The sequence below is a fragment of the Fundulus heteroclitus genome, chromosome 1, assembly GCF_011125445.2.
Source record: "Fundulus heteroclitus isolate FHET01 chromosome 1, MU-UCD_Fhet_4.1, whole genome shotgun sequence".
Classification (NCBI taxonomy): Eukaryota; Metazoa; Chordata; class Actinopteri; order Cyprinodontiformes; family Fundulidae; genus Fundulus; species Fundulus heteroclitus.
Genome location: NC_046361.1, coordinates 34,655,742 through 34,680,427, shown reverse-complemented (window position 1 = coordinate 34,680,427; position 24,686 = coordinate 34,655,742). Strand labels below are relative to the sequence as shown.

General features: G+C 41.0%; 1 protein-coding gene across 4 annotated transcripts in view; it reads right to left on the bottom strand.

Annotated features, from left to right (window-relative positions):
- The window catches only part of acap3a (ArfGAP with coiled-coil, ankyrin repeat and PH domains 3a), an 86,235-nt gene extending 66,666 nt beyond the window's left edge, over positions 1–19,569 (bottom strand). For all 4 annotated transcript variants that reach the window (XM_036141690.1, XM_036141692.1, XM_036141691.1 and 1 more), the window contains exon 1: positions 19,381–19,569. In XM_036141690.1, coding sequence (XP_035997583.1) covers positions 19,381–19,427 — 47 coding nt within the window. In that variant the 5' untranslated portion in view covers positions 19,428–19,569. The remainder of the gene's footprint in view (positions 1–19,380) is intronic.
- Between the last annotated feature and the right edge of the window lie 5,117 nt (positions 19,570–24,686).

Below are 24,686 nucleotides of genomic sequence, written 5' to 3'. Positions count from 1 at the left end.
GGAGTGGGCAGGGTGGGCTTGTGTAATTAGGTCGCCACAGACAATGAGTGAACCATAACAAAAAGGGTCGTGTAGAGGAAGTGTGACATAGATTAACCCTTTCAGTGCCACTGGTGTGCATTATTTATACCATCGGATGGGTTCCAGCTTCCCCCTGGCGGGGTTCGGGTCTCCGTGTCTTTTCTTTTGCAAAGGGAAACAGACTGAGCTACAGCGTCAGACTGAGTGTTTATTATGATAAAGGATGCAGGCAGCGTCTCAACAGCCATTGTAGGTTTGGGTGCGGAGGAGGCCCGCTGTTGATCAGCAGGCTGACAGGCTAAAGACAGATCAGGGTACCAGGGGTCTTTGCTGGCGGTGACGGTTTATATTAAGACAGGGTGGTCTGTGCTCCGAGATGACTGCAACGCACAAAAATGTCAAAAAGAAGACGCCCGGTGCGAGGGAGACGAAAGAAAGAACACACAAGAGGAGGCCTGGGCTGTGAGAACCGGCCTGCACAATGTTGCATTGAGCGCAGGAAGGACAATACAAGCGGCACAGACATGGAGCTTCTTGTAGCCTTATTTCTGGGCACAACCCCAGGGCTGACTGTGGAAGAAAGGATCACAGAATAGCCAATCCCACAGTGCAACACGCTGACATTTTGGTGAAATAGCTGAATTTCCCCCCACTGAAAATCCCTGAGCAGGCGTGATGTGTTGCAGCGGCGAGGAGCTGGGAGTCTTCCCGGCATTTTTGTGGGTTAAACATGCCACTTGGCTTGCACTAAAAAGACATACCAGACCTGTGAAGCATTCAGCTCCTTCCCGTCTCGCAGCTTTGGAAAAACAGAGCTTTGGAGACAAAAGTTTAAGCAGTGAGCAGCTTTTACGCAACTTTCAGACCAACTTAACTGGACGGCGCTGCGTCCGCTCTTTAAGCCCAGAAGTTCCCAAACTGCTCTTCCTGAGACAGGAGGTGCAACAAGGTGAAAGAGCCGACGTGAACAGTAGGTCCATCATGTGAGTGTCACCGCGTCTGGCCAACTCGGTGACAGACAGAGGAGTGGTCACTTCCTCCAGGTGTTTCCTCTGATCTGAGGTCAGCAGCATCCCCCTTAGCCCTGACGTCACTCTCCGATTCCCCTCCAACACTGCAAAAACGGAACTAGAAATAAGTAAAATGTTCTTAAAATCAGTGTATTTGTCCTTGATTTGAGCAGGTAAATAAGATGATTTGCCAATGGAATAAGAATTTTGCACTTAAAATAGGAACAATTCATCTCAATCATCTTATTTCAAGTGCAGTATGTATAATTATCATATTTTAGGGGTCAAAATACTCATTCCATTGGCAGATAATCTTATTTACCTGCTCAAATCAAGGATAAATACACTAATTTTAAGAACATTTTACTTATTTCTAGTTCCGTTTTTGCAGTGAAGACCTTTAACCCTCTTCTTTCAGACCGCGAACCCGCAGAGACCCGACCGCGGTGCGACACAGCCGGCTGGGAAGCATAAGGAGAACCAGAAAGCGTCCCACAGCTTTGAACGCTTAACACTGGGATCCGCACATGCAGCGCGAATAGAAAACAAAGAGCGCGACTTGAGGTAACCGCTTGGTGTCAGTCAACAGGGCTGAAAAGTGGCCTTTTCGAGAATTAAGGCCACATGAGAACTGCCCAACTCACACGCAGAAAAAAAGCGAAAGCAAACAGTTTTATGAGGGGAAACGACAGGAGGCTAAGCTGCAAGTTTTGACCAAAAACCTCAGTCTTCCAAGAAGGCATCAAAATACATTTCAGGGGGAGTGAAAAAACACACACAAAAACACATTAAATCCAATATAAAGCAGTAAGTGAGCAGTTTAATTGAAGGGTTACACAAGGATTGGGGTTTAACTGGGATTATGTGATGGATTTAAAGGAGCGCTGCACAGGTTTAAAGTTTAAATATGATTTATATTGTTTCCCATACATGCCCTTACAACTGCCCAACGTGTAAAACGAGTTTTTGTCTCTTTACCGCGGCTGCTTCTATAGGCTCCATTAGTCAGTTAAAGCTATAGCTGGTATTCCTGTTCAGAGACTCTTTTTGTTATACGGGGTAAAACCGTCCCTCCATCCTGAAAAGTAGTTAATACATTATACAATAAGAAAAAGGAAGTTCTTGATCTCTGTGAGAGCTGCAGGCCTGTAAAAACTCTGACCAATCCCTGCTGTTTGGTCTGAAGAGCAGGCATTTGTCTCGCTGGTTTCTGGTCACATCTTACAGCGAAATCCAAACTCTCCAGAGAGCTTTAGAGAGAGATCTTGTCCAACATAAAAGCTCCAAAGACAAGCTAAATTTTGCAAAAGCAGATTTAAAAGTATCTGATAAACTGGGCTATGATTCCATAAACAACACCACCCACCAATCAAGCATCTCACACACACAGTAAAGCATGGAAGTGGCAGCATCATGCTTTGGTGTGTTTTTAATTTATTTATTTGGAACTGATGTCTTGATCAAGGTGGTGCATATTATAAAAACAGTCCACGTATAATCCAACATTGAAACAAGACCTTCACATTTTCACTACAAAGCTGACACATTACGGCTACAACCCAAATGAGCAAGATCAGCACAAGAAGATAAAAAAGTTTGACAATGGCCTAGTCAAAGTCCAGACTTGAATCTGATTTAAAATCTGTGGAGTGATGTGAAGACATCTGTGCACAGGAGATGCTCCCTGTTGCAATATGTATATTTGAAGCATTTTTTGTAAAGAGTGGCCAAAATAAGTCAGGATGCACCTTGCCGACAGTCTTTTAGCTTTATATTGTTTTGTTTTCCCCTATATTAAAATTATTTTCATTGTTTGTAGTGTGTTTAATTGTTGAAGCAGCTTTGTTTAGCCTACGATGTCCAAGAAATTATACAAATTATACATCTATCTATCTATCTATCTATCTATCTATCTATCTATCTATCTATCTATCTATCTATCTATCTATCTATCTATCTATCTATCTATCTATCTATCATATCAGTTTGTGTTTGAAATGTATGTGAACAGATTATTTGAAGGTCACATTAAAGGTGAAAACAGTTCTGAAGTTACTTGCCTTGGTCTCATTTTTTTTGCCACCACAAAAACGTGTTTTAATTGATGTGTGAAGACTTTTTATATTTGTCATATTTCTAAAGCAATTAGTGCTTGACTGTGGAAACCCCAAAAAAAAACTGACTGTAAAAAAAAAAAAAAGGATGTATGCATGGATTGATACAAGGTTTAAACATGTCTGGCACCCATCTAAGGAAAGAACAAATTTTAAAAAAAATGCTAATCAGGGAAAAATACAAAAAGATTGGGTTAGAAGATGAAAGGGAAGTTCATTAGCGAGCACGCTACTGTAAAGGAAAGTAGTCTCCTCATGTGTAGAGGTGGTCTGGCGTCTGAATATCAGCGCTGGAAGAGGTTAAAAGGATTGATCCTGTGACTCAGAGCTGGGTGTTATAACAGGAGAGTCAGCAACTTCCTTGCACACATGTCGTCTCTCCGGGGTTCAGCTCTTCAGTCCGAATCTGCTTTCAATACTGGGGCAAAGTGACACACTTCCTGGCCTGTCCCTAGACTCGGTTCTGGCCCAGTCACGATCAGAAATCTGCCTCTGCACAACCAGAGGAGGACAAGAAAAAGGGGGAGAAATGAGGAAGAGACAGAGAGAGTGTGAGGCCGTGGAGCAAGAGCGATGGAAGCAATCAAAAACAGATGCTCCAACACGTGTGATCCGGCATTTCAAATCTGAGCAGAGACGGAGACTCGGTGGCTGGACTTAAAGTCATTCTTTATTCCCCAGGTGGCCACGAAGGGCCACAGCTGGGGAGATGAAATCGCAACTCCTATCCATAACTTTTCATTCCATTTCCTGATCCGATGGGCGATACCGGTCCAATACCCAACACTATTCCCTAAAAGTCAGAAGCTTTCCAAGCAGCTTGGTCATCAGGGGAGTCATTTCCCAGATATGACACTAAACAAAGAAATCTGGTAGTCATAAGCTCCTAACAGTCATTTTAAATCCAGATCCAGCGTGCCGCAAAGCTTTCATGAAGTACACGAAGCGTGAGGGCAAACGCAGGTTATCGTGTCTCCTCTAGGTGGCTGATGATAAATGGCACAGTCACCGACACAGAGCCAAGCCAAGAAAACTACTCCTCACACATGTGCTGTTTTCCACAGAATGGTTAGCTTTTTTAAAAATAGCACAGATTCTCATGTTTGATTTCAAGATACAACTTTTTCCCCCCTCGTCATCTCCAGCTTCACGGCAAGCAGAATAGGGCTCTAGCTACATTAGTTATGCCAAACATATTTGCTATCACAGGCTGGCAAAAATCCAGCCTGTGATAATTTATTTTGTTGCCGTTAAGGTATTATGTATAAACTGACAGAGGTGGGACCAAGTCACTGTTTTGCAAGTCCCAAATACTGTAAGTCTCAAGTCTTTATCCTCAAGTCCGAGTCAGGTCTCAAGTCAAAACGGGTATTTCTCAAGTCAAGTCCCAAGTCTGAAACTTCTGGTGTCAAGTCGTTTTAAGTCTTTAACAATGTTGAAATCCATGTTAAATGTAAATAATACAGCATTTTAAAATGTGATGAAATCAGTGCAGGTGACCTCAAAAAAACTGTAAAGTCCAATTCAAGTCTCGAGTGATTGGCGTTAATGTCCAAGTCAAGTCACAAGTCTCTGAACACTTTTTCAAGTCAAGTCTTAAGTCATAAAATCTCTGACTCGAGTCCTCACCTCTGCAAACTGATGCTAAACATGGCATGAAAGAGTGATAAACACAGAGAAAGAGTGAAAGGACAGTGACTAAAGCCAACAACTAGCTGCCACTAGCTGTAAGGCAACCATGGGAAAGCCAGTGAAAGACAACCATGAATACCTACAAAAAGACAAAATTAACACCGATAGCAACAATTCTAGCAGCAAGAACATGGAATATGGTTTCAAGATATAAATAAAATATGGTGAGGTACCCTAATGCATCAATTGTAAAAATCCCGCCATTTTTACAATCAATGCAGGAAGTTCACCCCAGAAGTTCCCTTCCGAACATTTCTTCTACTTTGTATATTATGCGGAAACTGAGAGAAAGGTAAGAAAACCTAAAGTTAAAGGAGCAATAATAGGCAAGATTTCACCACCAGGTGGGCTGTTGAGCACTGTCTGCAGACCAAACCAAGATGTGTGACAAGCCACGCCTCTCCATCAATAAATAAAGGTGCAGCACCTATCAGGTATCAGGTAGACTGATGACAGAATAATCGACATGGGCCTTAAAAAAGAAAACTGTATTGGACGATCTCTACCCGCCAACTCTTACACCCCTCGCATATTTACAAAAGGATAAAGACACAGCAAAACAGCATCACCTTTCAGAGGAACATGTCTAGTTAAGAAGTAACTAACTCATAATTTTATAAGGCTGTTAGTAAGAGAACGTTTTCATCCGACGGCCGTGCTCTCCACCATTTTGTGCCTGGCGGTGGCATATTATGGGCAGGTAGGGGGCAGCTGTCCACGTGCACGTACGTGTATGTGAGGCTGGCCCGGCTATGCAAACAAGAGATTGGAGAACAACACAGAGAGATAGTGTGTGACGTTTAACCATAGCCCATCTAAAAAGATACCTTTAGTTCTTCACAAAACTATTTTTTAGTTCTTTCTCTCTCAAGTAATGACATTTCACTGTATTGCTCCTCTAAGGTCAAGTTCAAGGTCAGTAGATTTAATACCTAACCCTGATTTAACACCTGCGGTTTATCCCCTCCCCTGAGGGCTTACCTTAACCCTAACATCGGTAGATGAGAAACCTACAACTAAGATCAGAGGAATTAATACGACTTTGTTAACTTTCTGTTAGGATCAACTTCCTTTGGGAACTGACTAGTAGGGACTCACGTCCGTCGATTTCGGGAACATCTTCCAGTGTGTACTTCCGGCATTGATTGTAAAAATGGCAACAAAAGTGTGAGAAAATTGGGACAAAAAAATAGAAACACAGTTGGAAATCAGCTTGTGGTGGCAAATGACCAATTTTATGCTTGTCCACACTTCACCGTTAAGGCCAAAACATCCTTAACTGCTAGCAGGTATTGCTAACAAAAACGTTCTTCTGTGTGAGGGTTTGTACCGGGGGAAGAAAGCAAAACATTGGCTATTTATAGTATTAATACAATGTGTAACAATGAACTCAGAAAACTCAAAATATACAAGAAGTGCTATAGACAAATGTAAATAAACATTTTGTTTTATTAGTTCTGATCAGTAACCTGCATATCCCTGCAGTTACAGAAAAAGCTAAATACTGTGTTGACCTTGCCGTAGTTTATTAAATCAACGGCTTTTTGGTTTTTTTTCACTTACTTCTATGTTTGAGGAGGCAATGGATAAAAAGATGAATATCTGGGTTTTATAAACAGAGATTTAGCAACATCCTTACAGATTCACTTGTACAAAAACTCATACTTCTTGTCCCTTCACCAACACACAATCCAACATACCCTGAGCTAATTGGGAGCATTCTCCCATCTATTAGAAGAAAAGTACATTTTCGTCTATAAATAGAGTAAGATATTTGAAATCTGGGTAAAAAAAAAAATTTGAAATCATATGTTCAGCTTCCATTACTGTAATCCAATCTGTGAGGAAAATCTAAAAACAAGCTGGGAGGTAGTTTCTTCAGTCCCACTTTGAAGTGAGAGCAGAGGCCAGAAAAACCAGGGGTAAAATCTCAAAGACTGTCTACACTCCGCACACAATAAGTCCCTGCTGTTCTCTTTTACTGTGGCCAGTGCTGGGAATACTAATGTAAAATTGCTCCGACATCTTCATCATTAAAGCCTGAAGAAGTTTCCAAAGAGTCAGAGCTGCTTCAATGTAAACAATGTAACCTGGCAATGCAAGTCGTCTAAATCTAAGAAACACTTGAATGAGCGGAAGCTGTTACATACATGTGGTTTTACAATGAAAGCAGCTAATGGAAAGTCCCACTCCTCTGTGATGTTGTTTTATGGCTCTTCTATTGATGACCGATTTAAAAAAAAAAATCACCGTCCGTGGAGATTCCAGCCTAACCTCATCAGTCAAACTGTCCATTACCACAGCAAACAAGAAACAGATCCTCTGTCACAACCCCAGCACACCTCGCCACTGTCTTACTGCGCTCATTTCCTGCACCACATCAACATACTTCTCTGCTACTTCAGACTTTACCGAGTTATACCACAACTTCTCTCTCGGCACCATCAACATCCTCAAAGCAAATACTGCATCTGGAGTACTTTTTTTTTTTTTTTTTTATAAAAAATTTAAATTATATTTTCTATAATTTCTTTTATTGACTTTATAGTTACATTTTGTATTAATTTAATTTTTTTAAATTTTTGTTAAGAACCTAATTCTTATTAATTTAGCGTTTTAAAACCTTTTTATACTTTTTTTAACAGCATTCTTGTAGATTTTTTAAACGCTTTAATCAATTAAAGATTTTGTCAACTTATTTTCCAATAACTTGATTTTTATGTTATTGTATATATATTTACCTTTATCTTTTACTGCTTTTCTATACTTAATACCTGTACTGCTTTTATTTATTACTTTATCGTCTTCTTACTGGAATTCACACTGCACCCATTTTACAAAAGTAAAACAAAAGGGATTATAACTTACTGGGAGCTAGTGCATTTCTTTTGGTGTATGCTGTGAAACTTATTAAACAGCTATTATCTAATTAAATACAATTTTATTTATATAGCGCCAATTCACAATACATGTCATCTCAAGGCACCTTACAAAGTCAAATTCAATCAGATCCTCCAGGTTGGTCAGAAAGTTTCCTCTCTAAGGAAACCCAGCAGGTTGCATCAAGTCTCTCCAAGCAGCATTCACTCCTCCTGAAAGAGCGTAGAGCCACGGTGGACAGTCGTCTGCATTGTTGATGGCTTTGCAGCAATCCCTCATACTGAGCATGCATGAAGCGACAGTGGAGAGCAAAACTCACCATTAACGGGAAAGAAAAACCTTCAGCAGAACCAGAACCAGGCTCAGGACATTTATGTTTTCTTTGATGACCTCCAGAAAGAACTGGACCTGCTGCCATGATTGGCAGGTTCTTTAATTAAATGTTACAGCATACAGGAATAAAGGAAGTACACATTATATGTTGGACTGTATTTTCTAGACAATACTTGATTTGGGATTTCTGAACCAGCACTCTTTGCACAACCTGATCCACCTTCAGTTTCAGGCAATGAAATACAGGCTCGTCAGTAATTTGAGGAAAATCTAATATTTTGTCCGCCGCCATTTTGACAGACAGATTTCAGACCAGCTGAGCCGCTATGCTTTGCAGCCTGTTGAGCTTACAGGATGTAAATAGGACACAGCCTTTCATCTAAACGGATATTAAGCCACCAATGCTGTGTTTGCTGCATGGCAGGAGGGCAGTGATGCTGTAATCAGGCCGCCACGCTGTTTTAGGGATCACTAGAGATGTTTGCACTCCTTTACAGGATGACAACTAGATGTTTAGCCTGCAGGTGGTGCACCTTTTTGTGCACAGGACTGAGGAAGCGAATGTAGGCCAATCCCTGATTAAGAGACGTCGCCGCTCACGTGCACTGTGCTGACTTAATGCCCGCCACTTTCATTACCTGCAGTTCAACGGGTTCACTGATGTCCTAAAAAAAAAAAACGCATGCTGGAAATGCCCAACAACAAGCTCATTTAACCTAGAGGTGCAAATTACAGACCATTAAAACATTATCCTGTTTCATGATCAGTATGATTTGAAGTTAAGTTCTGGAATACTAGATACCAGAATGCAACCAACAAACTTCCTCCTCCCAAACATCAAGTCAGTGGATAAAAGCAATAGATGAACCAATGTACAGACTAACTAGATGTATTTCAGTGCCTGGTATTAAAGCTCTGTTAAACACTTCCTAGTACTCTTTTTTTTTTTTTCTTGATGAGGAAAAGCTTAAAAAGGGAAAGTGACCCACCACTCGTCATCTTTGTCATGTCATCTAAGACCTTCTCTGATCCCTACTGAACAAAGCAGCACTAGAAAGAACGGCCTAGATCGACACTCATCAGTTCTGGATGCTTAATTCCACCCCCTCCCCCCCGAACGCTGCGGTCCTGGCTGCCTTTTAGGCAAATTCCCAACAAGGTAGATGCAAAGTGTGCCTGATGAAATCTGCTTTGTCACGACAGATTAAAGCAAAGTTTTCTCTGCTAGAGGAGAAAAGCAAAGCTCATCACTGAGTTGATGCCAAACATCTTGATGATGAGGATCGTTGTTCCGATTTCTGACCTACTGATAACACGCTGTATAGCCGACAGTGGCTTGTGATCTGTTAGGAGGGTGAACTTCCTCCCGTAAGGATGTTTGTAGAACTTCTTTTTGATCTGGGTATACTTTTGCTCAGCTTCAGTTAAAGCGCTTTATGCAAATGTCGCAGGCCTTTGCCCTACAGTTTCCATGACATGAGACAACAGAACAAGAGAGGCAGACGTAACAATCATGGGTCTCCCGCTCTTGACCGGAAGGAGTTGTGGGTAAAGCATCCTTGGCTGAACAGAAGACCCACTGAACTCAAGTTCGAAGGAGGTCAGTCGGAACCAGAGCAGAAACAACCAGATCGCGTGGTGAACATCCCCTCCAGCCCCCCGCAGCTGGAGAGGCAGACCCTCCACCAAATCAAGAAGAAACGCAGTGATGATGTGATGAGCTATAACCCGGGATGAACCTGATGCAGCAAATTCAGCCGGCTGACTCCACATCTCACTTGACACGTTGTGGAGAATTTAGTAAAACTAGATCATTAGATTGGACAGCATAAAGTACAAAAAAAAAGCCCTTATTAAGATTAGCACCCTTTACATAATCATCATCACCAAGTGGCAGTCAGAAGGAAAGAAGCTAGGTATGCGACTCAATATGACAGCTTCAGATGTCTTATTGAAATGTTTTCCTTTCACAAGCGCACAGCAATGCCAAGCAGGACAGCGACCAGCAGCGTTAGAGAAATAATTGTTAGCTGTGTCCAAATTCAAGAGCCGTGTCCTACAAAGAGGGTCCTTCTTTTCCCAGATTAGACGGATGGGTCTGGTGTATCCCTCGTGGGCCACCGTGTCCCACGATTCACTGTGATTCAAAGTGGACTGTCCAAACCCACGCGGCAATCGCGACAGATGGAAAATTAAAACCCAGATATAATTGAGTCAGATGATATCCAACAATTCATGTTGGTTTATTTCAGTGTTTAATCTGTTACCGCCCAAATTCACACCCACTGGCTAAATTCGAATACTTCTTTCATGTGAGGACTCTTCAGCCAAAGCGGAAGTGCGTCAGCGGATTGCCATGATATGTGCTGACCGTGTAGAGCAGTCACTGAGGACGGAGGTAGGAAAAGGAGCTTGTATGCTTCCTTTCACAGCTACTTCAGCATAGGAACCTTGCGATGTCTCTTACAGGCGCTAAGGCACTACGAGGAATCCCACAATGCTTTGCGTGACATGACATATCAGCATAGTACACCTCATGGAAGTTAACGAAAATGTCCTGAGAGACGAGAGCGTGCACTTCATTTTCAGAAGATTGTAGGCCCGGATTTGACTCCCATCATCGATGTGGGTTTCCAGACCCTAATGACGTCGGAGTTAAAGGCCGTCCGAAATCGGCACAGCAGTTAAAAGCTCCTTTCCTCCCCACGATGTTCTTACTATTAACCCCATGAAACGTTACGGAACAGGAGCTAGGAGCTACAATTAGACGTATTTGGATGGAGCCACGGCCTCCGAAGGAACCAGCCTACGTAGACCGGGTCCTTTGAAGGATGCGGCCCCTGAATTTGAACTCAGCTGTTGTCCATCAGTCTGGGAAGACCTACAGGGCTATTTCCAAACAATTTTAAGTCCGTCAATGAGAATAATCATTCACAAGAAGAAAACATTTAAAGAGTTCCGCCTCAACTTCCTCCATCCTCAGCATTTTACATTTTAGAAAAAAAGGAAGTACAAGAAAAGCTTGCTCGGAAGGGTTGAAGGAGAAAGCCGGTTGTCTGAACAAACAACAATACCTGTGGAGCAACATCTTTTGGAGACACAAGACCAAAGTCGAGATATTTGAGCGCAACAAACAGCACAGTCTTTGGAGAAAACCAAACAAAGTTATTTAGTCCTGATGTGTGAAAACCTCAACCTTATTTCTCATCCAAGTCCAACTCAACAAGTCTCACGTAACAGAATGACTACCAGACATGCTCTTTATTCCCACCATCTAAAAACACGCTTCCTTCATCTTATAATCTGAATTTGTGTCAAGAAGTCATCCATCCAGAGGTTTTCCTCTCAGAAAGCGAGGATTTAAGAGCAGCGGGCGCCACAGGTCACTGGCCTTGGATTCCCCGCCGGTCGGACCTCTCTGCCCCGCTCCGTGACTCAGTGTGAGGCCCTTCATCGTGACGTCTGCATCATCTCAGCTCTCCGCCCCCGCACTGGAGGACTCCCTGCCCTGGGCTATTCAGACACAGAGAAGAGAGTGTCTCCCAGCGGAAGTTACAAACTCACCGGACAATACTCGTATTCAGCTGAAGGATGGGAAGCTCGGTGGGAACGGAGGCTGAAAACTCCCGCCAGAACCAAACATCCCTGGAGCTCAGAATTCAGAGCGGGTCCGAGTCTTGAAACGAGTTGAGGGGGGAAAAGTTGTAATTAGAAGAAGAGGCTGAGGTTAATTAGACCGTGTATGTTTGGTTAAATCTTCCTCTAAGTGTGTGACCTCCAATTAGCACGTTCACACAGAGAAAATGGCTGCGTGTTCCCAGTGTAGTGGCAGCTTAAACACAAAACCCAGGAGTTTGTTCAACAGTGCAATGACCGCACAGCACCAATGAGCACCGTGGCTTCTGTTCACACATTCGTCTGTGATGGGTTGGTTAAATGTGCCAGGCTGAAAACACTAAGGCAGACTGTGTGACACAAAGGTTCTGCAAAATCATCCCTCTGATCTAAAACCATCACAGAACAAGTTGTGATGCACTAATTAGTCAGGAGCTGATCAAAATCAGATGATTTTACAACCAATCAGCTGCTTATCTTACTCAATAAAAATGGGGTTTTTGTTATTTTATTTTTGTTCATTTAACATTAAGATGAAGACTTAATGCATCCAAAAGGATACACTTTTTTATGTTCGCTTCATTTAATTTATTTATGTAGCATCAATTAACAACACTTCATCTCAAGGCACTTTAAAAGGTCAATTCAATCAAATCATACAGACACGTTGGTCAAAAAGTTTTTTTTGAAGCAGATTGCATCAAGTCATTGACAAGCAGTATTCCTGCACTTGCTGCTATTGCACTTCTGGTTAGACCTAAACTGCATTTTGTTGCCTTGTACCTGTACCTGTGTAATGACAATAAAGTTCATTCTAATCTAATCTAATTTATTCACTCCTCCTGAACAGCGTGTAGCTACAGTGGACAAACGTCTGCATTGCATCATTGACTTTGCAGCAATCCCTCATGTCGAGCATGCAGACTAAAAAGAAATAAATCGGTTTTAGCCAGTGAGAGCCCGATGGGGCTTAGTCACCAATACCTGACCATGTTTAGCTTGACCTGCTCTATCTAGTGATGAACCAGAGGGCAATTCGAAGATCTGACCCTTTGTCGATCAGTGAATGCACCGCGCCATGCTGCGCTAACACCCTTCGGTGTTGGTGGCGTTACTGAGGGAAGTTGGATCCAAATCAGACTTTTTTTTTTAATTATTGATACCAGCATTTAAAAATGAACTCAGAGTATGCCTTTTTAAAGGAAAAGTTTTTTCACTACAAAGCATACTCATTATCCATTCAGGCTCCAACAGCAGACGCCTAGACTTTGGCTTCGACATTTTGTATTCTCCCAGTTTCGCTCGTTCATGAGTGACTTGCCACAGGATTGCTTTATTACAGGGATAAAATGCCCTTTACCCAACGTCAGTAGTCACAAAGTTAAGCTACGGGTCTACAGGCTTAACTAAATATTCAGTCGGCAACACTAAGCACGCTTAAAGCTAATGTAAGATGCAAACCAAAACCATAACTATAACTACAACTGTAATAACCAACATGCAATAACTAATGTGCAATTCTATTTAATACAATAATCCTGAAAGAAGTGACTTCTGCTGCTACCACACCCGAATATATGTCAATACACATGCGTATAAGCCATAGTGAATGTACAGAACACATCCTCTGCCTTATTTCCTTTTGTATTTTTCTTTTTTTGCTTTTTCTTACCTACTCCTTTTGATCCATGGTATAATGAGGACACAGTGTATATATTTCATGCACCTCGTCCTACTTGACTCCTTCTTCCTATGATTACTGATTACTGAGCCGATGTGACATGTGAATTTCTCCAATGTGAGAACAATAAAGCCTATCTTATCTTATCTTATCTTATCTTATCTTAGCAACAGTAAAAAGCCCAAACCATTTTGTCTTGGTTTTAGCTGGATCTCTCACATACCAATGCTCTCTTTGCCACACATGGAGGAAGTATTTTCTAAGAAAATATTCTATAAGCCAAACATAAGAACAAAAGGAAGTTGAAAAAGTTCAGATTCAGAATCAGAAGAAAAAGCAACAACAACTGAAAAACGTTGTGTTTGAATTACGTTTCTGGATGAACACTGATGATCCAATTAAACATCATCTTCAGCAGACATCCACGATGAACATAAATAACAGTAGAACTCCTTGCATGTATATATAGTTATATTCAATAAACTAGGATATGCGTTTCTTTGAGGCTTGTTTGTCAGTTTAAAAAACAACCTTTAAGCTGGTATTATACATACATTTCTTAAGCTCCCATTCTTGCTTTTTCATTGGTCTGATGCAATATTCTAATCTTAAATGCTGTGCTTTTATTAACTGGATGTGGAAAAAATTATAATCAACAGAAATAAAGGCTTTAAAACATCAACAGTCTGTTTTTCCCTTCGTGAACTGAGTTACGGAAATAAACTTTTTAATAATATTCAAATTTATTGAATATGACTGTATTGTGGTCTAAATCCACAATTATATCCAAACATCCCACTTTTATATATGCAAGCCTTACAACATGTGGTGTGTAATTATGGAAATAAAATGAAAAACAAACTAAACTAGTTTTTGTGATAGTATAGTTTCCAATGAATGATAGGAACTGAAATAGATTAGTAAAGTTAACATCTTGGGCTTTTCAGCCACAAATCTGAGAGTTCACATCCTGATAAAATATTCCCGCAAAACTTTTATGATAAATGGAAAATGAAGCTGGCAATGCAAACCCCTTCAGAAAAGAAGGGGGAAAATCTCCACAACGCAACGCGTCCTTTCACTTCCCTACCTGGGAAATTCAGTTAAGCTTTCCCGTCACGCAGGTAACACTTCTGTCAGTTTTAGTGTAAAGCGAAAGCTCTTCTGGAAAGCAGATTAAATAAGGATGTTCCAACTAAAGTCAAAAAGAGGAACCGGTATCTTTCTCCCAAAAAACTAAAAAACTCTACAACCAGGTGGGGAAAAAAGAAAAAAAAAACAGGGATTGGTTTCCTCAAGCAGAAACACGGCTGACACCGGTCCAACTGGGAGCCAGGCCAAAACTAAAAAGATAAATAAGTTAAAGAAACTCAATGTTGAATTTGGCTGGGAATCAAAACGGTTAACTCCACTTCATGCTGTTAACAGACGGTCGAGAGTTTTAAACAGAGCTGTGCAAAAGTATTCACACCCCGTTAACCTTGTCTCATTTTGTCGCATTACAACCAGAAACTTTTAATTGAATTTGATGTGACAGATCAACATGAAGGGCACATTTGGGAAACAAAACCAAAGGACATGCATTTCATGTTTTCAACAGGTACAAACCTGAAATGTGTAGTGTGCATTTATATTCAGCACCTGTACTTCGACACTGCTCATTGAAACCAAATCTAAACAAATGGCCTGGGAAGTCACCTAATTAGAAGCTAGACTCCATCTTTGTGTCATTTAACCCAATATCCAGCTGCTCTGCAGAGGCGTCTTGGATTTTTGAGACATTTATGTATTATTTTTAAAAGTTTTTTTTTAAAGAGACTTTATTCTTACTTTGTAAGACACATTATGTTCAAAAAGCCTCTAGTGAGGACAAATGTTAAACATTATTTCAGTGAATCTATAGAATAATCTCAACAATGAAATGAAAGATTATAAAACATTTGGAAATGTAACATATCTTTTCTTTCTGCTGTTAACACAAGAAAGATTTGCGAGTGAGCAGAAAGAAATGTTGGGAAATCCAAAGCAGAAGGAGAATGGAAACTTCTGTTTATTTCTTAGGTAGACACTTCTAAGAGTCCGCCATTTTTGGAAAACTCCCGGCCTTTATGGAGCAGTGGACTGGATCCAGGTCTTTCTTTTTGTTTTCGGCCTAGATTCAACACTATTCAGAGCTAGCACTGTCCACACGGTGGAACAAGGCGGTGGCAGTATTATGCTGTGGGAACTTGTGAGAACAGGGAAGCTGGACAGAGTTGATGGGAAGATGGATGGAGCTAAATACAGGACGATACTGGAAGAAAACCCGTTAGAGGCAGCAGAAGACTTGAGGCCTTCATATGCTTCTGCTAAAACGGCCTAGTCAAAGTCCAGACCTAAATACTGCGAGGAATTTGTCACAAGACTTTGAAATCAATGTCCATAGACTCTCTTCACTCAGCCTGATCAAGCTTGGACAGGAATTAGCAAAAAGGTCAGAATCTAGATGCAGAAAGCTGGCACTAGAACCACGTCTCACACATTTTTATAAATCGCAGTGAAACATGGTTCAGGTTCTCTTCACCATTATACTAAAACACTGAATCAGTGGTTATGGTGTGAATACTTTTGTAAGACACTTTTAAGTATGTAAATGAAAAACATGCCGCTGCAACTTCCAATAGGATTCATCATTTCAGAGTTATGGTTTCTATTGTTTCGGGTTTTTGTTTCTTTTAATCCGACTCCTACGTTGCTTCTCCAGGTCATGATAAACATCCACTTATGACAGGGGCCGTTTGTGGCCCTTGGAATACTTTCGTGAGGGCCCTCCAATCACAGTTAACGAATGGTGCGAAATCTTACCCTACAGCAAATGCAGCTGATGCATATTAATATGGTTTGTAATTTATTAAGATAGCTTTATTAATGAAAGATGTATACCTTATTAAATTGAAAATGTTATGTACAACCATAAGCATTTATGTTTTATTAGCCTTTTTTTTGGCTTTCATTTCAATATCCTGGGCCAAAAACATGCAGTGATCTTTTACTCAGAAAGACACTTGGGCACACCCGTTCATTAAACTTGGTTAAATACAAACGGCTTTCTGTTTTTGTTGCTGGGAAAAGACTTTAACAGACTAAGAAAACAGAAAACAGTCGACCCAGAAAGTTAGGAAACGGCTCACCTTCCTTTTATTAATGCAAACATCTGAATTCCCCTATTTTTATGGACATATAGTAACTTTTTCTTTTCTGCTTTGCTTCATTAAAATGTTGCATGTTTACTGCTGAGCAAGCGAAAAGAAAAAGAAATTCACAACAGAAGAGCCGAGGGAGCGATGTCTGAACAACCATTCTGTTCAGAATACGATCATTTCAGGTAGACTGGAATGTTTCCATTTGGCCGAATAAGTGATCAAAGGCGTAGGATCCCTCCATGTTGACCTGTAAAATGTCACCAGGAGCTGCTGACAGAACAACAGGCCCTCGGCGCTCTCAGCTGCTGCTGGCAAGCAGAGAGCCTGCGTCACACACACAACTGCACGGACCTGATTTCCAACGTGCGTGGGAAAAAAAAAAACGGCGGTGTGTCAATCCCAACGGTGAAAAACCCAGAGTTTCTTTTCCTTCCAGCCGTCCACCCCTCCGGGGCGCGTTGCGTAACACCCGTTCTGCTGCAGCGGCGCTTTCAGCTCCAACAAACGCACCGGCGGCTGCTTGGACATGCTCTTGCTTTGTCTCTTTCTTTGGAGCATCTCTTCGGAGCCCGCTTGAACGCCCTTGGCTGCAGATGAAAGACTCCTGACTTTCTGTTAGCTGGAGGGGTAAAGTTCACACATGAGGACAGATCTGCCTGACAAGCAGAGTAATATTTAAGGGGGGAAAAAAATCTGCACGGCATCCAAGGAGGAGGAGGAGAGTGAATCCAGATAAGAGACAACTCCATCGACCCACTGACGACACACAGAGGGATCATCTCAGAGCTGTAAATAACGAGGCGTCTCCTGAGCGCGCACGGCCTTCGCTGCGCCGCTGAACATGGGGGTGGGGGGGGGGGGGGGGTGGGGCGATGAAAGAGTCGGCTGGGCGATGCTCCTCGCTCCCGCAGCTGCAGACGGCTGCTGCCAAAGCGGCGGAAGTCTCGGATCTCCATGCAGAGACCTCATCTGTTGCAGGAAACGCGCGCTCCGTTGGGAAGCAAAGAAATGTCAGCATTTAACCGTTTCAGCACCTCATAAACGTTAGATTATTAGTCACTGCAGTTAACCAGAACTTTGCATATTTTTTTTACCTCCAAATCTTTTCAAGTAGTTGAAACTTTATTTTACAATCAAAATAGTTTATCTATCCATCCATCCATCCATTGTCTATCCCCTCTAATCAGTGCAAGGCCGTGGGGGGTGGGACTGGTCACAGGAGATGGGGTAATTTCGTTTGATATTTTTTTAATTTAATTTGGTTGTGAATATTTTACTTAGTTTGAATTTTTCGGTCTGCATTAGTCTTAAAAATGCTTTTTTTGCCCATTTTTGTCCACCAGATCTAAATAAACAGCTTCGTTTATGTCTCTGGAAGTGGATTTATTCATAACGCCATGATGGTCACCTGAGAGCTCTCGAGGAAAACCTGAGCTAGTCCCCCCCTCCTCCTTCTTCCCCTTTTCAAGCAGCAGTGACAAATATGTTTCAGAAAACTTCAATTCACTTTTTCTCCCGTTTGAGGCAATCCGTCTATCAATCTTTCGTCTTACGCTGATCTGAGAATGATTCGCAGAGGCAACCAGAGGAGAAGAGTCGGTCCATAGGTCTGTTCCCAGCAGGACTGGACCAGAAAGCCTCCAAAGAGAGGTGAGCAGGAAGCATCGCAACCTTATCTCTGAGGATGAGGCCAGTCACCCCGCACAACTGAGTTACCTCGGCCTACTCTGGCTCTTGGTCTGTAGACATGCAAATCTTTCATCGCCGCAAAAGATCGAGGAAAGAAATTAAAATCTTAATTCCAGCAAATTCCAATCTGCAATACCATCCCTGCAATAAATCGTAAACAAGACAAGGAGAGACCTGGACTTGTTCATTTGAGCCAGAGTCATATTTTTCCAGTTCAGTTTGATATATGCAGATACTTCAGATCAGAACTTTTAAATTGCAAGAGTAAAATCCAAAACACACCAAGCATTTATTATTTTTTCTTCTCTCTCTTCCTACAAGTATTTAAGAGGACTTTTCCCCTCAATCAGTAGAATGGGAAAGTCCAGATTGCAGCGGGGGGGGGGGGGGGGGGCAATCAGCACCCCTCTGTACGATATATTTTATTCATTCATTTATTTAGCTCGTTTAATTAAAATATTGTGTTTAGTTTTTTGTTGAATAGGTAATTTTAAAAAAGTGCAAAAGTTTGGACACCCTCAGCAGTAAGAGTTCTGATTTGAATGTTTTTCTCATGTGCCATTGAAGCAAACGGTGAATGAAAGGATCCCGGACAAACAGGTTCTTATTGTGGGATCGTGGAACGATGTTTAGAAGTGGGTGTAGAAGATTCTGTTCTTATTTGTGTACGCTTTGCTTTGCTGTGTGAACATCTTCTGTTAAACCCTCCTGTTTCACTGATCAATGAGGTTTGTTTTTTTTTTTGGACAGAACTAGAAGGGGAAAAAAAAGTTAATCAGCTGGCATAAACAGACATTTACTCTATTGAAGTGATTAAAAAGATGAACCTCAAATAGGTCATTAAAGCCTGCACAACTGGGCGGAAACTGATCCATAACTGACCCCAGGGAGCATGTGACTGCGCATCAATAACCCGGAGCAGACTGTTGGATGGAGAGACGCACTAAAAAGTGATTGATCCTCCACTCCAAGCTGCCCTGCTCCATTAAATTCACATTATGTCCCCAAACCGAGCCACCGTGTGTCCCAGCTCCAGTCGCTCACAGCGGACCCATGTGAAGGTCTGAGGAGGAATAAAGTCCTGCAGACCAGACCGGGGCGTTCAGCGGCAGTCCGGTCGAACCACACAATCTGTCTGGCGCGTTTGTTTTCTCTGTTCTTACCTAAACCGGGGAGAATCCTTGATGCAGTCTTCAAAATCAACCGTCATCTTGGATTTGGAGAGAGGTTTTTCCTTTTTTCCCCCACGCGGTTTAAAACACGGATTTCATCTCCTGAGTGGGTTGAAGTAGACGAGATGCAAAGTATCCGAAGGGAAGAGCGATCCTGCCTCTCTGGCAGCGGTTTACGCACTGAGCGCCGCTCTGACGGACCGACGCTCAGTCCAGGACCCTGTGCTGCGTTCACGGGACACCCGGATTTTACACCTCCTGTCGCCAACAGAGAGGCGAATGCGCTAAATTGACTGAAAAGTTGCAGACGTTCTAACGGAAGGAATGGCAAGAGGTTGTACAAGCACATACAAGTTAATACGTATAAACAAAAATTAAGAAAACATTGAATGTATACATATTCAGTCAGAATTCAGACATTTAGAACTCAATTCCAGCACCAGATTCCAGACTTTTATACACACATACACACACGTACGTACGCACATATACATATATATATATATATATATATATATATATATATATATATATATATATATATATATATATATATATATATATATATATATACACTCGTACTTTTCCTTAGACTCTTTTAAACTCTTTTAAATCAGCACGTTCAAACTAAAGTTTGAGGCTAAACTTTAAGCCGAAGAAGAAGAAAAAAAACACTTTACAAGAGGTAGCATTTTTTTTATGAAACTGTGGTGAATCAGTACAGTATTAGTAGCGTTTTAGCATTTTCAAAACACTATAAGGTATCTTGGTATGCCTTAAAATAAAGGCCATTCACACAAACAGCTATTTGCAACAAATTTAACGTGCGCGCATATTCTGATGAAATTAAGATTTCCATTGGCACCTGAATGCAACATTGTGGGGCGCTGACGTCAAGCTCATTTGAATAATAACAATATTCTGTTTCCACCCCCCTTCTTGTTCTTTGCATTAGATAAAGACAATTTCAGACGGTAAACGCACTGTTTTGACAATTATCCAACATTTCCAACAAACAGTAAAGCATTTTTGCTCCTACTATCCTTCATTGCTGCCCTACAAAATGAGAAATATTATTTTTCATTCTCTGGCTCCAGGTCAAAAAGGGCCTCATATGAACTTTTGTTCCCTGTTCCCCATGCAGCTGTTCAGCGACGTTACAGTGTATCGTTTTTTCCCCCAGAACAATCACCTTTACTTAACAGGAAGATCAAGAGGAAGAGCATGGGGCTTGGGGTTTCACTGCAGTTGTCACTGTCGGGATTTTCCCTTCCTGCGCATGCTCCGAGGTCATGAAGGGAAATCATTTCACTGACTTTTAGGAAAGTTCATCATGACCGATGACTTCCACTTGCACATCCCAATTTCAGATGCATAACAGGACATTAAGTGGAAACAAATAGTTCTGGTCAGACAAAAATTTCAATCAGAATAAAAATGCCTTTTGTTTTAACTTTTTAGTAAAAAAAAAAAGAGTTATTTTTGTATTGATTAGCTTCGCCCATCATTTAATTTTTCTTAGGCCTCTTGATAGATCCAAAAAAAACATGAACATGAATTCTTGGCGTCACAAAAAAAAAGGAGAGTTTTGTTGTTCTTTTGAAGATCAGTATATTTATAAATGTGTTTCTTGACTAAAGTATAATAACTTGAAGTATACATTCTTGTATTAACCCTTTGTTTAGAGACAAGTTGTTTGTGTTTGTTCTGTATATGTGCAGGGCTTGCCGTTTCAGAGACGGTGCTGTGCACATTCACTCCCTCTGTTGTATAAAACCACACCTCACTAGGCAGGTATTCGTCTAACAAAAACTGACATAGACTGAGATCTGTTTGGCTGTTATTTCCTGATGATCAGCCGGTGTCCTGACTGGTTAACTGTGATTAAAATGACCAACTTTACTGATAATTGCCCTTTGTACTGAACCAAAAAGCAAAAACCAAAAGTCAAATTTTTTCTTTGTTTAGCAATCTTGGCCAATAAAGCTAATACTGATAAACTGTCTTTTGCAACCTTGTTGGATTCCTAATTTTAAAGTTTTCAAGTATTTTTGCTTAATTTGACATTTTTCCAAATAGTTAAAGGAAGGTCTGTTTACAGGTTGCTATTAATTGATTGTTAAAGCACCTCTTCAGAAACTACAGATGTGTTTCACTATTGCCTCAGTTCTCCACAGTTCTGTAAAAAATCTTTAATAATTAGCTGAATAAATTCCTTAGTGAATACACATTAATCACAGAAAAGTCAGTATGGATTCAGAGCCAACCAATCAACAGCACTTTCTATAATACACTCAAAATAACTCATGAGACCAAAAACAGCAAACAGTGTGAATATTCCTAGACATGAAGAAAGTGTTTGACACCATAAATCAAAGCCTTTTAATTCCTAAACTTGGACATTACAGCATCAGTGGCAACATATTAAAATGAGTAATCTTTGTGACAGGAGGCAGTTTGTCAAAATGGTTACAGTAATTACTATTCTTCATGTTTGAACATTACTTGTGGCGTCCCCCAGGGGTCAGTATTTGGTCCTCATTTTTTTATTTTGGACATTAGCGATTTGTGCAAGGTCTCAGAATCGCTGAAGTGCGTTTTATTTGCAAATCAGACAAACATTTTTTTTTTTTTTTGCTCAACTGATAACTTGCAATTGGTAGTACATAGGATTGATACAGAGCTAAAAAGATATTATAAGTTTGGTTTGATAGAAATAAATTATCATTACATTTAAATGGGGAAATGAAGGAATAGACTGCGGTGCGTTTTGGAGACGGGGCGGGATTAAATAAGTAAATTCTTCTCAGACTGCTTTTCAAATATGTAGATTGCAATAGCACTGTTTTGATTATTGTGTGAGGAATGAATTTGGTTTATTTTCTGTTCTTTATACGTTTGAAATAAACCATAAATCTAAACCCTAAAACAAAACAATCCATCAAGAAGTCAGGTGAAGAAGCACCACAGGAATCTAAAGTTACAATATAGTATTCTGATTGTATATTTTTATTCAGGAAAATAATTAAAAAAAGAAGAGCTTAGAAAAAAGTTTTAACACCTGGTATATTTAAACATTCATTTTGTCACATGTATCGGGGGTTTCGTTCTTCGGTAGATTCAACTTAACCTTGAAGGCTAAAGCAACCATTATGCTGCCTTTTGACTATCCTAAGCTCCTTTTACGAATCTGAGATCAAAGAACTCTCTGCCTCTCTATAAATCTTGGAGTCAGCAGTTGGCTTATGCCAAAGTGCAAGCTGCAGCAGAAAACTTAGTGGCAAACTTAGTAGTATGCATTTAATCAACGCTGTTATGGATTTTATCGCAGCAGCGCATGATCTCAAGATATAAGACACAGGAGCTCTGGGATGCAGCTGAGATACAAACATCCTTAGAGTCGGTGTGTAAATGACACAAACCACTGATTTACAGCAATACAGGCATCTTTCCTTTAATATATGGGACAGGTTCGAGGAAATGCAAAAGTGATCTTGGTCCTACAGTAAGTAGTAACCTGATTTCCGATCTGTTTGTAGTTGGATGTGTATAATCCATTGTACCAATTGAATCTTTACTGGTGCAGATTGTCTTAACTTACAGATATGTAAGAGCGACACAAACAGAGCTTTCTACATATCCTGCATACGATACGGGCAAAGCTCATGAACCTCTATGTAGTTTATTTTTATAGGGGTTCCTAGGACCACACACACACACACACACACACAAAACATTTAAAAAGAGTTTAAATGTCCCAAAGCCTCTGAAAAAGCTTTCTGTAATTGATTAACTTGTTTCTTGAAGACTTTCAGCCCTGCAGAGGACTGGCGACTCGTTCTGGGTGTGCTCTACGTTTTGCTTATTGCCAGCTGGGATCGGCTCCCTCATCCAACGGCTGACCTTAATGGGAACATCGTGTAATTTCAAGCAAGGACACTAAAGTCCAAGTCAAGTCACAAGTCAGTGCTGAAGTCAAAATCGAATCACAAGTCTTTTCTAATGTCACCAAGCCAGGCCTCAAGTCATGAAATCTGTGACTCGAGTTCGACTCCAATTAAGTCACCATCACGTCAAAGTCCACGCCTCTAGAAATCATCTCTGAATAAAATCCTCAGCTTCTTCTCCCCTCTGTTGGCCTCGGAAAATACTCTAGTTAATAATGCAGCCTCTTATAAGCTGCATGTTTCTTTATTTAGTGGATGTTTAAGGAGATCTTTCCATCGAAGATTATATTTGCAGTACTACTGGTGTCTATATCCTCTTTCTCTTTTTTTTTTGTGACCGCCGTTATCTTAGAATGTGCCATGTGCTCTTGTGGGAAGAAAGCCCCTGAATGGCGCATTTGCTTCCATCAGTACCCCGCCTCCTATAACAAGCCGAAGCGCCGATGCATAAACTGAATCACTGGGAAAGATGTAAAACTCTCTTGCATGGTGACCTACTTTTGCTCCCTGCTATAGTCTGCTGGAAATAGAGCTGCGAGTCAAACTGCTGGGTGTGCAGCATCTGACTTTATCCCGTCTAACTGCAGGCAGAAGACAGTACAAGCTAGAAATTAAGCCTGTACAAACGGGAGATAGATAGTATGTATTATGCATGCATTTTCTCCCCCCATCCCTTTTTTGAAAAAACGTATCTAAAAACAGTCTTAAAAATTAATGTTGACGTTTTGGGTGGTCAACATGACCGGAAAAGCGCTATATAAGTTCAGTCCATTTACCATTTACCATTTAACTATGGTGGTCCCATTTCGCGTTTGTGTAATGCTGCTGAGACAGACTAAGCAGCTGGACAGGAAGAGAAAATGCCCTCAAATGTTTCATTAGAGAAGAGATTTAATCTGTCTGTATGATTTGATTGAACTGACTTTGTAAAGTGCCTTCAGATGATCCTTGGCACCATTTAAATAACAATGAACTGATGAGATGAAAAGACTGATCTCCTGCATGTATCATACAGTAAATGTGAAAACCCTAATATAACACAAATGCTATATAGCCTGCAATGTCAGAACCTGGGGCAGGTAGTAATGTCGCATCCAACCCAACTGTGTTCCAGTAGCAGGTCAGAAGATCAGATTGCAATATAAGGCAATAAATAATCCATCCATCCATCTATTTTATAACACGTCTATCCACTGTGGGGTGATGAGTGATGTGAGTGATGCTGGTGCCCATCTCCAGCTGTCAATGGACGAGAGGCGGGGTACACCCTGGACAGGTCGCCAGTCTATCGCAGGGCAACACGGAGACAATTTAGAGAGGCCAATTAACCTAACCGTCATGTTTTTGGTA